The sequence below is a fragment of the Strix aluco genome, chromosome 3 (genome assembly GCF_031877795.1).
Source record: "Strix aluco isolate bStrAlu1 chromosome 3, bStrAlu1.hap1, whole genome shotgun sequence".
Lineage (NCBI taxonomy): Eukaryota > Metazoa > Chordata > Aves > Strigiformes > Strigidae > Strix > Strix aluco.
The window spans coordinates 549,283-565,720 of NC_133933.1; the positions used below are offsets into that span (position 1 = coordinate 549,283).

The 16,438-nt window shown below is 42.5% G+C and overlaps 1 protein-coding gene across 7 annotated transcripts in view; it reads right to left on the reverse strand.

The window, feature by feature from the left end:
* The window catches only part of RTN4 (reticulon 4), a 51,608-nt gene that overhangs the window by 10,074 nt on the left and 25,096 nt on the right, over window positions 1-16,438 (reverse strand). For 5 of the 7 annotated variants that reach the window (XM_074817081.1, XM_074817080.1, XM_074817078.1 and 2 more), the window contains one exon: window positions 1,862-2,069. In XM_074817081.1, the coding sequence (XP_074673182.1) occupies window positions 1,862-2,069 (208 nt within the window). Of the gene's footprint in view, window positions 1-1,861; window positions 2,070-5,637; window positions 5,776-9,705; window positions 10,003-16,438 lie in introns of those variants that run through there. The other 2 variants (XM_074817082.1, XM_074817083.1) reach the window with 2 other exon arrangements.

The following is a 16,438-nucleotide window of genomic DNA, read 5'->3' on the forward strand; positions in this document are numbered from 1 at the left end:
GATAGGTTTGATTTTTTTAAAAATAGAAAACCCACAGTGGAGGCTCCTATGTATGTCATTTAAGGTAAAGTAAGACATGGCCTTGTGGCCAGTCCAAAATAAACCAAAATACTTTAAACGCTAACTACAGAGGGTGCCCATTTCAAGGCTACATTCTGCTATTCACACTTGGCCTGAATCTGCACACCCTTCTCAACTCATCAGCAAGATATTCGGTACCTCAATCACAAATTAAACTAACCTCACGGATGCACTCTTCGCTGTCAAACTAAATTCAAATAAAAATACCCTTCTCGTAGTACGAGCTATACAGATAAAAAGTGAGCAACCAGGCATGTTGCACAAGAATGTCTGGAAGCTTCTTGTGAATATCAGTGTTTTTACAGATAAACGGCAGAGAGAGCACAGGTAGAACAAGTTTTGCTTGTTCTTGCTGAGAAAGAACTTAACTGATAAACTTGGAATAATACTGTGAGGATACTGCAGAGCACTCCTGGGTAGACAGAGTCAACAGGATTTCAGCTGGGAATTACCCTGAGGAGGGTGAACAAGGAGGGCCACGCAGGGCCTTGAGGGGTGAAAAAGCCCAACTCGAACAAAAACCTAAGTTTACAAAAGATGAATATTTCACACTGCTATACTGAATGTTGTTGCCAATTGTTCAGACATTTTTTTTTTACATTAGATCTAAGCTTGAAATCAAATACTCTTTTTTTAATTTTTTCCCCCGGAGTTTTGTCCCACAGCTGTTTTAGGCACAGACAGGTATCCCCCGGGTGTATGAGGCACTACACATAGTGAGGAATGGTGCTAAACCTGAGAAAACATTTTACTTTGCCTTACTGAAGATGAGAGGAAGAGAATAACTGGAAACATCACAAAATTTGTAAGGGAGCTGCAAACAGGAGGGCAAGCAGGAGTTTCTTCAAGGTGTAAGGGAAATTGAGATTGAAACACTTCAGTGATTAATAAAAAGACAGAATAAAGTCTGAGCCGTGTGGGACAAGGCTGGTATGGAAACATGCACTCTTAATAACTACCCTAACACAGGAGTAAGTTCTTATTTCTCTTAAGATGCAGTTTTGCAAGAGCAGGCACCACTGTACTACTCCACACAGGAAAGGATGAATGCCACGGGTACCACATTCCCACGCTGCAGGGAAGTGCACAGGTGGTATGCCCCAAGGACTTAGCTCATCACTTCAAGCAAAGAGCTAGGAGGTCCTCTTTGAGCTATGATTCAGCTCCTCAAGCCTTCGAATTCAGAATCCAAGTTTCTGGACTTCTGATCTGGGCAGGCTGCAACGCACCTGGATTCTGCTGATGACAAGGCAGCCCTGCATGGGGAGAACACAGCTGTGCTGTGTGGCAGAACAAACACAGATTTTCAGAGTATTCTTACAAAGAAGTTCCAAAAAGATAAAAGTGTCCCCTGCTACATTTATTCTGGGTTTTGCTAAATATATTGCATTGAAAACGCTGCATCTCCTGGGTATTCTTTAAATTTTGTACATCATCTGCCACTGGTTCACATTCGGAAGACTATAGCGTTCTAAAGCGCACACCTTGCTGCACTAGATTGAAGTATTTAGTTTTTTCTAATGTCACTTAAGACCCTCTAACATTCCCAGGGAAATCCCCTGTACCAAGTGCTCAGTTCACTGTCTGCACCACTGTGTGTGCCTACTGAGAAGAGCTGCAAGAAGACTGTCATGGGCTGCCTAACAGATTCATCAGGACAGAGACTATCTACATTATTACGCACCATATTACAGCATGTGTCACCTACTGCTTCCGACAGCACCAAAACTGCCGTTTCCCCAAACAACACACTTTTTCTTAATTAAAAGAAAAATCTCACCTAAACGGGTGGCCTTCATCAGACTTCTGGATTGCCTGGATAACTCCCTTGTATATCCTAAAGCTGATCGTCACGGAAAGCAGGGCCAAGGCAATGTAAGCTGTCACACTCACGATGCTGAACACTGTTAATGAAAGCAGCAGGAACAAGCTGGCACCAAACACCACTCCTGTCTTCTTAATGTCTCGCCAGTAAAGGAGGTCAACAACTAAAATTTAAAAAAGAGGTAAGAAATTAGAACAAGATACCTTTGGCATTCATATGAAAACAGTAAAACATGGTTCACTTGACTGCTGAAAGTCATCAAGAGTGGAACTTGCGATCTCACTTCAAACCAGAGCTGAAACAACTAGAAATAGGTTATTTTAGCACTGATTCTGCATTGGACTTCAGATTATTGGCATTATTGTTATTAGGATTATCTGAAATGTAATTGCTAAAATTTAAGAACAATTCTGCCCTTAGGCAATGTCAAAAATAATCTCTTCAACTACTGCACTGTGTTCTGCAGCAGAACCACAGCAGTTTGTGCTTCATTTCATTTTTGTGCACGTTGTGGAGGTCACTCGCTGAAGGGATGCATTCCGATTCCCTGTTAGGACAAATGACAAGAGACTAACAGATCTCTAAACCCTCAGCCTTTGCAAGTCTGACAGAGGCAAAGGCACTGCCCAAGACTCATTAACAGTTCATTCTGTTTCTTCTGACTGAGGACATTCCCGTGGGAGTTTATCATGCTCGCTAAAGGTGACAGACTGAGCCATCAATAGGGAAAAATCTCACTGAAATTTCAATCCAGGCTAAGTCTGCTGTGCTCCAATGCTAAGTACTTCATTTGGAAACCAAGTTTATTTTCTCCTTAAGCAACCCTCATGAGAATACACAATATCATGCCATTTTTAGCCTCACTGTTTAAACTACACCCTTGCACAAGTGATGGGTAATGGCTTAATACATCCACTGCAGATTGGTTTGGTTTGAGGTGCTGCTGCACCTGGCTCGATTCTCTTCCTGAACTCATCAAATCTGGCAAGTGTCATTCACCATTCCTGAGTACGGAACTGGGCAGGGACAGCTAGTCTAGTTTTTTACTTCACGGTGAGACCCACAATAAAATTCACTCTTCGTGATTTCTGCTTTCACTGCTGATTAGATTTTCACAAGAACAAATTCCTCTTCTGCATCAAAACTTCATAGCAACAATGTAATAGATACAAAATTCAAGATAAATTATAGAAAAACTATTGCTATTACACCATAAATTTTGTAATCCCTTCTCATCCTAATCATCACCAAAGTGTAAAATAGCGTATCACAACTGAGAACAGATTCTTACTCTGAATGACTGCAGAAGAAAATTAAAAATCAGTATTTTACTATTATTTCTTCCAGGATGGAAATGTGGTAACGCACCAACATGTTAATACTTAGTAGCCTCTGTACAAAGTCCCTTTGTAGGGATTGCTATGGTGCAATTCCACAGTGTTTCAGAAGCTCAAGTCTTTCCCTAATTCTTTCCATAGGGAAACCGTACTGAGCAGCAGGCACTGGAAGGATGAAAACCCCACTCAGGAACCTACAGCCGCCACTTTTATAAAGCAAAGTATTTTATCCAAATATTTAATTCACATTTCAGTAGAAATTTCCTGAAGTTCTACAGGCAGGACCAGGTTACAGTCACATGAACATCTTAAATTTATCACAAACCAAAACTGCTGTGGAAAGAAACAGCCTCACCCCTCCAGCACCACTCAGTTCCACTCCTTTCCTCTCTGCAGGGCCACAGGCAGAACCCGCCTGCTTTTCTGTACCCTGCTGACAACTACTGCACCAAAAACATGAAATAAAAACTAAGCAGCGAGCCAGATCACGCTCTGGTGGTGGTTCACCATGTGACTGCACAAACATATGGGGCGAGAGATAGAGCAGCCAACCGAAGGAGGTGGCACTCCTGCTCCCAGAACAGCCCCCCCCATCTAGAGCCCTCGGCACAGCCCAGCCTATCCACGCACCTGCTGACCTGTCCTTCGGCCGGCTCTCTTCATGTTACAAAGCTGCTCTTCTATTTTCCCTGACAAATAAATGAAGCTCTAAGCAATTTTCTTTAATATTTGTAAAAATCAAACCGCCCCAAAATCGAATCATCGTAGAATTCCTTTTGTATGGGCTACAATCCCTAAATTTAACGATGCTTTTTTTTGTTTTCTTTGGCTTTGCTTATAATCACAAAAGTGTCCCATTAGCATCCCTGTACACCTTACCTTAAGCAAGTTTAGCATGTAGAAGGAGGTTAGGAACAAAACTGTGAGCTTGACCTAAAAAAATCACTGTAAACTGTAAACCTAAATTGAGCTGCAAGCATCCACAGCACCTGGGTGAGAATTTCAAAATGTCTTGCCAAAAACAGTTGGTGATTTTGTGCTCCTAAATAATGCAAGAAATCGTAAAAAAAACATTGCTTTCCCAGTATTTGCTTCAAATACCAAAACTGTATTTATTTTTAAATACTGCAACTTGAGCATCCATACATTCAAATTTGGGTGCTGCTCCCATATCATGTGTCACACTAAGTATGAGCCCTACCCCTCTCCGCTTGCAGACAGCATTAGATCTGTAAACGAGATATTCCCTCCTCTGTAAGACAGTTTTAAAGTGTCTCCATGGATTGTGGGTTCTTACTGCTTCACAGGGAATCACTTACCACAAGCAGTAACGCATTATACCTCAACTCAGTTATAAGGAATGTAAAGACAGTAATTCATCTGTATGACAGTTTCCAAAATACAAGAAACAAAGGTAAATTGCTGGAACGAAAGCATACCACAAATGCCAAATGGCCTCTAGCAGATCCAACTTCAACTCTTTCATTCTCAGTAATCAATAAGAAAAATCCCCAAGCTGAGACCTCCCAGACCAGTTAAGCTGCACACGAAGCATTTTTCCTCACTCTGTCTCCACTCCATTTGGAGAACTACCAGATCAGCCCCAGCTTAATGACATACATATCTGGTTTCATTGTAAATTCCTCAAAGGGAAATTCAGTGTTATAAGTCACTGAAAAGCTGATTTAGTAATTTTCAGTCCAAGAGAGTGCACGATGACATTGATTTATATTCTCCAATTGATCAGAAATAGGTATTTGCATTTCTTTCTAAAGGAAAAGAAAAGATTAAAAGCATTACTAGCAGCAGCTTTCTGGCTTTAACGTACACAAGATATTCACAGCAGATTAAAAAGAACAGAAAAACAAAAAACCCAACCAATTCTAAGCAACAGCCCTGCCAAGCAATATCCTTCCTCATGGAAACTGTCTTGAGCTTTATTTTATACAATATGAACTATAATCTCACGCATTTAATGCAAGTATTCCAGGCCTATTCTAAAGCAAGAACAGCTGCCTACATTTGGTAAGCACGAACTGTCACTTGGCACGTCTAAAAATAGTACTGCTAGCATCCGTGCCTTACATACAGCACTCATCCAATTACATTCTGCTTTTAAAGCAAGTGCCGTGATAGGTTTGCACTGTATTATTTTTTTGAAGTTTTTTCTTTCTTTCACAGACATTTTATCTTAAAACTGCCCGATTTATAGTGGTTTTTGATGACAAAACCAAGTGGTTTAATATATTTAACCTGATAATCCTCTGTTTAAAAAAAAAAACCCTAAACCAAGTAACCCTCTCTTTTTTTAGAAAGACCAATTAAAAGCCTCGAGATCTACAAGCGCGTTTTAATTCACATCTATGAAAAGAAAACCAAGAAAAAGGGACTAACCCATTTTGGCATCCATCTTGAGTGTGCTGCATGCACCCAGCTCTTGCACAGCTGACTACCCAGAGCCTTTTCACTTCCTGCTAGGGCACGGGGAGGTCGGCAGATCTACGCAACGCCTGCGCCCCGCCGCCAGCCAGCCGAGCTCTGGCCGCCCCGCCAATGGCTGCCTCTCCGCTAAATCCTTGGAATGCAGCTGCGGAGCCCGGAGAGTCGTGCTCACAATGAACAACCACTCTCTATCCAGTATTTGGAAACAAACAAAAAAAGGGTTTCAGCACCAAAGAAAGGCTGTTTGTGTAAAAGGAAAAGGAAGAGTAAAAAAAAAAAATGCAAACAGTGTATGATTTACAAACATTGTATGAACAACGGCCATTACACTAGAACCTTTCTGTAGTCTGAAAGGTAAGGAGACATTCTTTATATTCTTCAACTAATAGTAAAAATAGTGTAGGAGCACAAGAGCCTTTTCTGGACCAATTTAAGAGCAGCCAGCGTTGTGCTAGCACAGAAATGAAATGCAGTTGAAGTGTTGAGAACAGGCAGCTCTTAAATGCATCTGAAGTGCATAGTGACAACTGTCACCATAGCACCACACTGGCTGCTACGAAGAAAATGAGCTCCAGACCCACAAAAAATAGTACACGACCACAAACAGGCAAATTGCTGTTAATTTCTGTTTAGAGAGGCATGTTCCAGTTTTGCTAAATAAACTTGCCCTTTCCATAGACAGTGCCCATAGGGTTCCAGTGCTGTTTTCCGCAGAGCATCGAGCAGGCAAGCTCTGAGCCTGCAGTTTGGCTCCCAATGCCTGCTCAGGCCCAGCGTGGAGACAGAGCCCGAGGAGAAGCCACCATCCCCTCGAGTGGCCACAGCCTGCCGAGCACAGACACTGTCAGCAGGCTGGGGTTTGACATTTTCAGGATTCCCTGCGTGTGAATGACCATTTAAAATGACATCCCAAGCAGGAGCAGTTACAGAGCGGGCCGCAAAATCAAAGCCTCCGTTTACCCTGCGCAGCCGTGTGGGAAGCCAGTTTGGTCCTTGACCGCCTTGTTGCAAGTCAGTAACAACAAAACAATCCGAGGCTGGTGAAACTGGGTGGTTATAGCATGACTGCACGTGGTGCCAAGCACGTGGAGCTGACTTCAACCAACAGAGCTTTCCCTGTGCTAGGGACAGACGTTACAGAGGAGCGGCACGTCCAGTGGGACCGACAGGCTCATCTAACTGGGTCCCAGAGGTCAGAAAACAAGTCTGCATCACACACGTTTCAGCCTTGGCACATCTGCCCCACAATCCCTAGCAAGAAAAAATGATACAGATCTCACAAAGTAGATGCCAGAAGGAAAATAAAGTCCGACAGTACCAGATTGTCCCCCCAAAATGCAAATAGTATCTAACAATTACTAATGAGCCAAAGCACTATTTTTCTTTCATTTCTACTTAATCATACACTTGTGCATATGTGCACAATGTATGAACTGGGAAAATCATTCCAAAGCCCTGATTACTCACAATAAAAACTTAAAAAGATCAAGTTCTGCACAAGCCTGTGCAACCTTTTCCAGCATTTAACTAATCTGAACCAGAATTCAGATAGATTTTCAGCACATTCATTTAAAAAAAAAAAAAAAATGTAGCCTGGGAGTATAGCTGTGGCTGATTAATACCTGTGGTGTTGAGCATCCAGATAGGCAGGGTGAAATAGGTTTACCTTGAGGGTAGCAGGACTTATTTTTAGCCCTTTCAAAGACAGGTCCCCATGGAGTAATTGGTACTAAAATGTGACATTTATTTATTTTTTGTTTTTTCAATGAATTGTCAGGTTTTAATGGCTGAATAATGCTATTGGTAGGATGGGTGCAAGACCCCAGGCTGCACCACTTTCACTATGCTTGTGCCTCAACTACCACGGCTGGAGCATAGCAAAACTAAATTTAGGATTATATTAATTAGAAAGTAGTGCTTTAGCTGGAAAGTCTAGCCTTGAACCATACTTTCGGCTCTTCTCCGGTGTAGATTTTTTCATTACTTTTTTTTTTTTTTTTTAAAGGAGTATTCTTTTAGCCTGGAAAGAAGCATGTTGCAATATTTGCTTCTATATTTATTTTGGGGCAAGATGATAGTGTAATCACTCCCTGAACTTTACCCATCTTTTTCCCTGCCACTGGAACTGGACCTAACGAAGGAAGAACACATGAGACAAGGCATCTTCATCTTGTTATAAACAACTGCTACCAGAAACCACGCCAAACCAGGCTTCTAGAACAGTTGCAAAAGGAGAGGAACCAGACTCTTCTGCTTCCCCAGAAAACCTTCTTCTTGCTCTGCTTCCATTTTCTTTTAGACCTTACCTCTGCAAGTTAAATTACAATTAAACCTCCAGGCAGCAGGGACTTCCTTGGAAGGAGAAATAGGCACTAACCCAGCTTCCTCCACCTAAGCCGATACCACTGTGTAAAAACAAAGCAGGGGGGAAGAGGAATTTAAAACCCCGCTTGAAGCAATTACACCAGCACAAGACACTCACGTAGGACGGGTTCAGGTTTGCTTTGTTCACGTGCTGACAGTTCCACTACGCGCTAGTCAGGACCCCGTTTTGCAAAGAAGCCGAGAGCACAGACCCCGCGTCACCGGCCCCCGCGCAGCTGTAACACCACGGCTTGCTCTGGCTACTGCGTTCCCCCCGAGTGTACCATGCAGGCGAGCTCTTCAGGGGCAATTCAGGAATTTTACACCAAGACACACTCCATTATTCTCAAGGCCTCAAATTCTAGGCTCGGAAACGTCTGCTTTCAGTTGCAGCGAGGGACAGAGCACCACCAACCCTGCTCGTCGAGCTGTAGAAGAAAACCTGAAAATGGGGCCTGAATATTGCCTTTCAATTTGTACCAAAACCTTCTGACCTCACCCTTTTTTTTTTTTCCCCCCCAACCCCAAGAACTTCAGGCCTGATGTACGGAGTGCTGAACATTTAGACTAGTTACACATCAAAAACATATTACTAAACTCTGCAGAGTACTTTTTCCTAATGTTTTACAGCCCTTTCATTAAAGATTAGAACTTCTAGAAACTTGTTTTGCAGGGGCAAAGTTTCTTCCCCTGCAGGGCTTTTTTGCTACATATTTACATTCTAATAGAGCATTCTATGGATTCCAGGCAGCTGTCGATTTTTTTCCAAGTAGAAAAAAAGTAACTTTGAACAATAGATATTAAAAAAGAGGAAAGTGTCACAAGTACAAGCAGTCGGCATGACAGGACCCTTTAGAAACATATTTAAATATCCAGAGATGATTAAATTTTTTTAAAGAGTGCCTTGCTGATAAAGTTTGAAGATTACATATGCAAATAAGGCTTAAACTCTTACACACTGAGCACTAATATAACGATCCACAGAGATTTACACTGGTGATCTCCCATTGGTGGTTACAGGAACAAAGGTCAGAACCACAGTAATTTAAGGTTAGCTACTTATTTACCTAGAACAATTTGATACTATGGCTGCAAATTCTGAAAGATCTGACACAATTTTACCTAGAATCCAAGAGAATTATGAAAAATCCAAAACAAACCTGATTAAGGGTAGATTCCAAACACACTGTGCCAAACAGAAAAAAACCTCACCACACCACCCCGCTGTATTCTGCATGCTGTTTCTCCTCATAAAATTCTTAAACTACACGAACTGCAGACACTACATTCTTTCAAATTAATGGTTCTATTATTAAATTATTAATAATCTAGGAATTTCAAAGGAACATCAACTAAATTCGGACTACGCTGGTATTTGTGCAGTGCATACCAAAACAAGCTGTTCTTTAATATGCTCTCTAGGACTGAGAAAGATCTGCAGTGTCACACAAGCTATTTCACCTCCATAAATAATGTATTCCTCTGCATTGCTCATCTTTACCCATTTTAACCTACACTTTCGCACACAGCACAAACAGATCTAACATCTTCAGATACATTTCACGAACAAATACATGCTACAAAGACCGTCTGCTAAAAACAACCCGCAGCATCTTTAGCTTTAAAAACAGGGAAAAAAGGTGAAAGAACAAATACCCTTATCCTTCCAACTGCTCGGCTGACTGTCCATCTCTCCACCAACGATCTACCCTCCAGCTGTGATGATCAATTATGCATACCAGGAGGACAGCTGCAAGAGAAGAAATCTACAGCCCAGGATGGGAAACATGGGCTTCCCCGGCAGCGTCTGCAGCGGGGGCTGCTGCACTGGTGCTGCAGGAGCGCGGTCAGCTGACGGCGCGGGGTGTGGAGCAGCACTGACGCAGTGCGAGCTGTCACCAGCCTGCTAATGCTCCGCCACCCAGACCAGCACGCAACCCCCAGCCGGCGGGGGCAGCTATTTGCTTCTTGCCGACAGAAGTGAAAAGCCGCAAGGCTGAGGCAGAAATCGCCGGGATGAGGGGAGACGCGACGCCGAGGCCGCTGGAAGGGCCGTGGCCGCAGGCTGACAGAAGCCCAGCCGCCCTAAGCGGCTTTTCCCAGCCGAGGGGAGCTCAAAGTAGTCACCAGACAAGCTTTCAACAGACTGCTTTTCAAACGATGGTTAAAACACAGTTACAAGCCTCTTAGATACACGGCTTCTCCTCATTTTTTTTTGAACAAATGCCTGTCTAGAAGACTCATAGAGACATCTTTGTGAAGCACCCCTCCCTTCAGAAAAAAAAGCCTGAAGGGAAACAGAATGGGACCCTTTCTGTGCCTGTAACAAAAGCAAGAGGCTCACGAAGAACACAAGAAGTTTTTTGCTGGTATCTTTAGTCATTACAAACTCCTCAGCCATATTTATTCATCTTAATGGAGGCTTGAGAAGAACAGCTTTCTAGCCCCCTACCTAATTCCTACAACCAAACACCTTTCCTTTTTTATTTTATATCAGCATCGTATGTTGTCAGCTGCAGACCTGACAATTGAATGTTGCCTTTGTTTCAATAAAAACAACAGCCTGGAAGTTTACGCTACTAACATATACAACGTAACACACAGAAAGTATTGTACAGGCATGAGACCAGCATAAACCAGAAACTCAAAATCTGAAAGAGAGGAGCTGAGAGAACAATGTTCTTGTTCTGGCTTCCAACCCTGCCAAAAATAATATAACTACTCTTCTAGTCTGGAGCCTCTTAAGATCTGGGGCTGTCAATAAAATGCTAGAAACTCCCCAGCACTGCTCCAAAGCCTCTTAAAAATTTGAAACCCCATTTTCTAAAGGGCATTCACACATTTCCACAAAAATATTGTAGGCTGGCTGGGATGGAGATCCTGATTCAGTCCTTAATAGTTTTACTTTTCATTAGAACAGACAATCTCACATGGAGAAAGGTTACCACAAAGTTACCTGAAAGCACTGTTTATTGCTTCAATCGCTACAGAAATTTAAGGCCTCCTTTGACATCAAGACTGGTTATGTATATTTTTAACGTATATAAAGATGTGCATTTCATTCACAATTGCAAGAGGTAAATCAAAACCCATACTATTGAAGGAAAATGGGAAGTGTCTATTCAAACACCACAGTGCAAGAAAAGCTGAAAAGCTGCATTATATAAAAAAAAGAACAAAACACGTCTGAAAATCTGCTTCTGTCTTTGAGCTGAAATTCTCAAGATCAACTGGAAACCAGCAAAATCTGGATTCTCCCCCCACGTCTGTTTGGATGATTGCAGTATCACTAAATTAGTCACAAACTTGATGCTTTTAGAAAGTTATTTCCACTAATTGTCACATTTCTAAAGACACACAATGAAAGCCTCTTCATTTTTTGTCCATATTCTTTATATTACATACTCAGAATAGTACATTTATGCAACACATGCCTAAACATTTTGTTGCAGTCACAGCAAACTGGCAGCAGCCAGAGCACGGACAAAGACACGGCTGCGTGACCAGTCCCTATCCTCCCAGCTCAAAGGAGCCACTAACTCCCTCCACAGGAGTTTCTCCCCGGCCTCAAGATCTTCCTCTTTGCATACTCGCTATTCACCCTTACCAGTCCATGCAAATGATACCTAAAACAAAGTCCGCATCCCTCTGTACTCACATCCCTTATTTCAGGGGAGGTACGCCCACGTAACCCTGTTCTACCTATAAACTGAGTACCAGCACTATAAACAAACTGCTGTGTAAGCTTCTTGTTTCATTAGGGAAACTGCATGCCTCTTTCTACACAAACACTTAAACAAAACCAATCCACTAACAGGCTACTTACAAGCTGGTATTATCAGGTCACCCAGACAACCAAACCAGACATGATCAATTCTAAACATCTACTACATTCAAAGGGGCTGCGTGTTTGCAGGGTGAGTCCTTTCCTCACTACACTGACATTAAATCACCCTGAGCAGATGGACTGACAACAGCATTTTTGGCACTGAAGAGGGTTCCCAGCTTCCCACAGGAGAGCATTGTGGATGATCATCTAATTCCACTCTCGCCCAAAGCCTCATTCCAAGCCGTGCTTCTGGGAAAGCTGATAACTTACCACAAATGCTCTGTTTATTCCATAATTCGGCCACTCTGCAAATAACTTCCCAGAGCCCTTGCTCTGTTAGTGGCCTTAGCTATCTATGCAAGCCTTAGCCTCTCGACAGGGGTGACCCGAGAGCTCTAATGAAACACAGCAGGTCTAGGTCTTCCCGTCAGAAAACTTTACTCAAGGCCTTTGGTTGGGTTTTTTTTTTTTTTCCTCATTCTCCCTACTCTTGCACAGATTCTCCATCCTGGGACAGAAGCCTCCATTTACTATTATTGCCTAGTAGCATAAAAGAGAACCTGAACAATCAAAGAATCTAAGACTACAATCAGATTAACTTAAATCAAGATCTTCTGTTGAATTTTTATTTTACAAATAATCTAACCCTGACAGAAACTCCAGAGGCATTTCCTGCAGTGAAAAACAACAAACAAAACCAAAGCAAACACTTTCCCATCTGTGGAATAGCTCTGTTTAACTAACTACAAATAACAGAAATGAACCAAATGGGTACAGTGCTGGTGTAAGGCAGCATTTCTAACCTCTCTTAAGCATCACATAAACCTTAATGACCTGGCTTGCTGTTACAGAATCACAGGAAGTATTTCTGTATAATATTTTTGCCCCCATGATTCATGAGTAAAAAGAAAAGCTTCATCATTAGTACCATCCAGCCACACTCTCAAAGTACATTTCCCACTTGGACTTCACCTTTGAATTTGCCCCCTCAAGAAAATCCAGGAAATGTAAGATATTAGTGGTTAGCTGCATTTCTGTAACTCAGCGTGCCCTGCAGCATATATGAATACAAGAGATCTGTAAACCCATAAGATTTAATCTGCAGTGACTGTCTGCAGAGCCTGATGTTCAAAACCACCATGAAACAAGAGTCCTGTGAAACTGCCTGTCTTCAGAGTGAAGATTTCAAAAGCATTTTCAAATATTGTTGTAATGCCCAACATGAATATACTGAGCAACTTCAACGGCCAGTGTGGTTACATTTTGGTACACAACTTTGTGTCACAATCGGAGGTTTAGATTTTGGGGGGTTCTACAATATACTTTGATTTTGTAATTCAGTAATACGAAATCCTCAACCTGCCACTGATCAAAAAAAGGTTTATGGAAAGTGTGGTTTTCTAGCCTGTTTGGGAGAATTCATGATCTCTATCCAGAAGTAAATAAGGGCTTATCGGTGAAGAAAGTCTGTACACCAGAAGGGCCAAGATATGGAATACATATACTTAAGTTTTCAACTACGTGAAACTAATAAGACTATGAAACTAATTGCAACAGCTCAGAGTTTTCTCAAAGGCTGGGATGCAATCCTCCCGCCAGGCAGCGTGTGCCGGAGTTACAGATTTTGTACAGACACTAGATGGCATCAAAGGCCTCTTTTAGGAGCCCGCCCTAAGCCGCGGCTCGCTGTCCGGGCCGCCCTGCCCGGATGGGCACACACCCCCCCGCACAGGCCCTGGGGCTGCGCCGGCCGGGGCACACGGCAGCAGCGTCCGAAGCACCAGGAAACAGCCCTTCTTAATATGCAGTAACTTTATCGAGAGCAGAAATGTGTGTTCTGAAGGCTGGTGAGCAGCAGGGTGAAGCAGCAGGGTTGTCTGCTAACAAGCAATACAAGCACGTACTGAGAAAGGGAAGGGGGGGTGTCAGCACTGCATTCACGACAGTAGGGATCGCTGGTGTTGCAGGGGGTGTATGTGCTATTGAAATTGTTATAAAGAAGAGCTTCTTACAGAGAAGGGCATTTCTTTTTAACTACAGTTCTGAATTTGCTTTTTTTTTTTTTTTTCTTTTGTTTGTTTGCTTTTTAATTCTGTGCAGCTATGAAGGACAAGGTCCCTGTGGTTTGATACCATTACAAAATAAAACAGGTTACCCAAGGGTCTGCCAGGCAGCATTGAACAAACCTCTTTCTATCCAGAAGGCTGTTCAAAGCTTTACATTTGCTTTATTGGACGGGTGGAGTTTAAAAAAAACAAACAAACAAAAAAAAAAGACAACCCTTTAGTTTGTTAGGTCCCTGCAGTCCACCGGGACTGTTGGAAGTTACACCTTGAGGCACACATAAACATCTTGGCGTTTAGGTTAGCTTTCAAAAGAGAACCTTAAATGAAGTGCAGTTCAGATTAATGTTTTAACAAGCATCAGTCAAGCAGTCACACCAACTGATTTCCAGAAGTCTTGAGGCACAGCAAAATCTATTATGCTTCTAGGGATGGGAAGACAGGAAACAAAAAAAAAAAAGCACAGAATTAAGGTAGACTCAGAAGACCAAACTCATGCACAGATCACTTTTTGGTCTTGTGATGAATTATCCCTCCCTTCTGAGAGCATGGAAGACAAGTAGATGTATGTATTGGTTCTTTGATGCTACTTAGAAATTGTGCTTAGGTAGTGTGGTACTAAAAACAGACAAATTATTTCATTCACAGCTTGTTATTAGACTCTTCAGGGCAGGCCTCAGAAGTCCAGTTCTGTATTCTATACTACATCAGAAGTGAGCAAAGAAAGCAAACAGCACAGACTGTGGGGAAGAAAAACACACTAGAAAAAATGGACCACGTTTTTGAGTTAGTATGCTCATCTATTTAGCTTTGAAGAAAGTGTTCTTCCAGAGTAAAGCAAAAAAAAAAGTTTTTCTTCCCAAACACAGCATGTCAAAAATTACAGAAATTGCAGCTGCTTTACAGAGCGAGCACACCACTGGAAGACTGCAGACAGCCCCCCTGTTGCCAACGCCCCCAGGCCAGCCCTGTGCCTGGCCCAGCTCCCACCCCTCAAGCACCGCCGATGCTGGACAGAGGTGTGCCCCAGCCCAGCACTGGGCCGCTCCACGGGAGAACCAAGGCACTGTTCAACTCCTCTCCTGCTAGGGCCAAGGGGTTTATGTGCGGCTTCTCTGGCAGTTTCCCACAGACAGAAGAGCAGCAGCTGCGTCCTTCTCAGACTCAAAGTAAGGGCCTTTCTTCCCAAGGCAGTGATTTGCCACCCTCAGTCTGTTACATCCATGCAGTGATTAAACACCTCTGCAAAAGCTTCCTGTTAAAAAGAACTAACAAAAAAAGCTAGTATACTCAGTGAAATATTCTTTTTTTTTTTTTTCCCCGAAAAAAAAGTAGTCCGATCTCTAAACGATTAACCCTTTGACATGAAGTGTAAGATACACAGCAGCTGTTCTCTAGACAGTAGTGGAAGCCTGAGTGCAAGGAGAGAGGTCTTCACAGAACACACACACAGTGTTTCAGCAGCGCAGGTACCACTGAAATTTCATCACAAGGGAAAAGGGAAACTCTCTCCTTTCTGCCCACCTGTATGTATAGAAGAGGTGAGACGGGACAAAAGGCAACATCATGCAAAGTTAAACATTAAAAACTACCTTACTTTCCAAAACCTATTTCAATTGCACGAACATCCTGATCCCCCCCAACATACACCTGTTACTCCCTTCCAAAACACATTTGATGCAGAAGACGTACATTAGCAATGTAGCACTTGATGAACCGTAGACTGGAGCTACTGCACAAATACGCTACTGCCGAGTCAAACTAACTTTTGGTTTTCTCTTTAGGACAGAGTCACCGTGCTTTCTGCAGTAGCTGTTTTGTTAGTGGGAATGCTTCTGGTGCAAGACTTAAGTAGCAGCAGAGCGCTGGGGTACTCTAGTCTACAAAGAGCTGGAATGTCATGAGGCATTCAATTTAGAGAACAGAACACAACGCAGCAATGCTCTTATCCTCCCTTCAGCTTTCTGCTACTTTAACTACATGTCACTATGAGAAAAATTAACTACACTGAAGTGCAAGCCCCACCTAAAAAAGAGAAATTAAAAATCAATATCTGTGCTGTGTATAAACCAACGTTAATGTTTGCAGGATACTCAACTTCTTAATGGCCATTTTCCTAGTACCTGGAATACTAAGCTCCTTCATGTACAGTATTTATTTTAAACCACTGGCCTTGATCTAATGCAAGCTGCAAGCCACGTGAGCAGAGATGGGCAGGCTCTTTTCCAGATTCCAGACACATACAGTAGCAGTAAGGGTATTTTCCTAAGTTTCAAAGCCTGATGTCTGAACTGAGTATGAAAAGAAAGAAACGTCTCTTCAAATCCTGTACACAGAGCAGACTGAAACACCATCCTTGGCTTACTCTCGCATATCAAGAGCAAGTTTGGAAGGCCACCTAATGCCCAGCCTGTAGACAGCCACAGAGGAGCTTGCAGGGAGTAGTGATTTATTTCTGTATCAAGAGATCACCTGCAGGAGAACTGAAGGAGAAAAC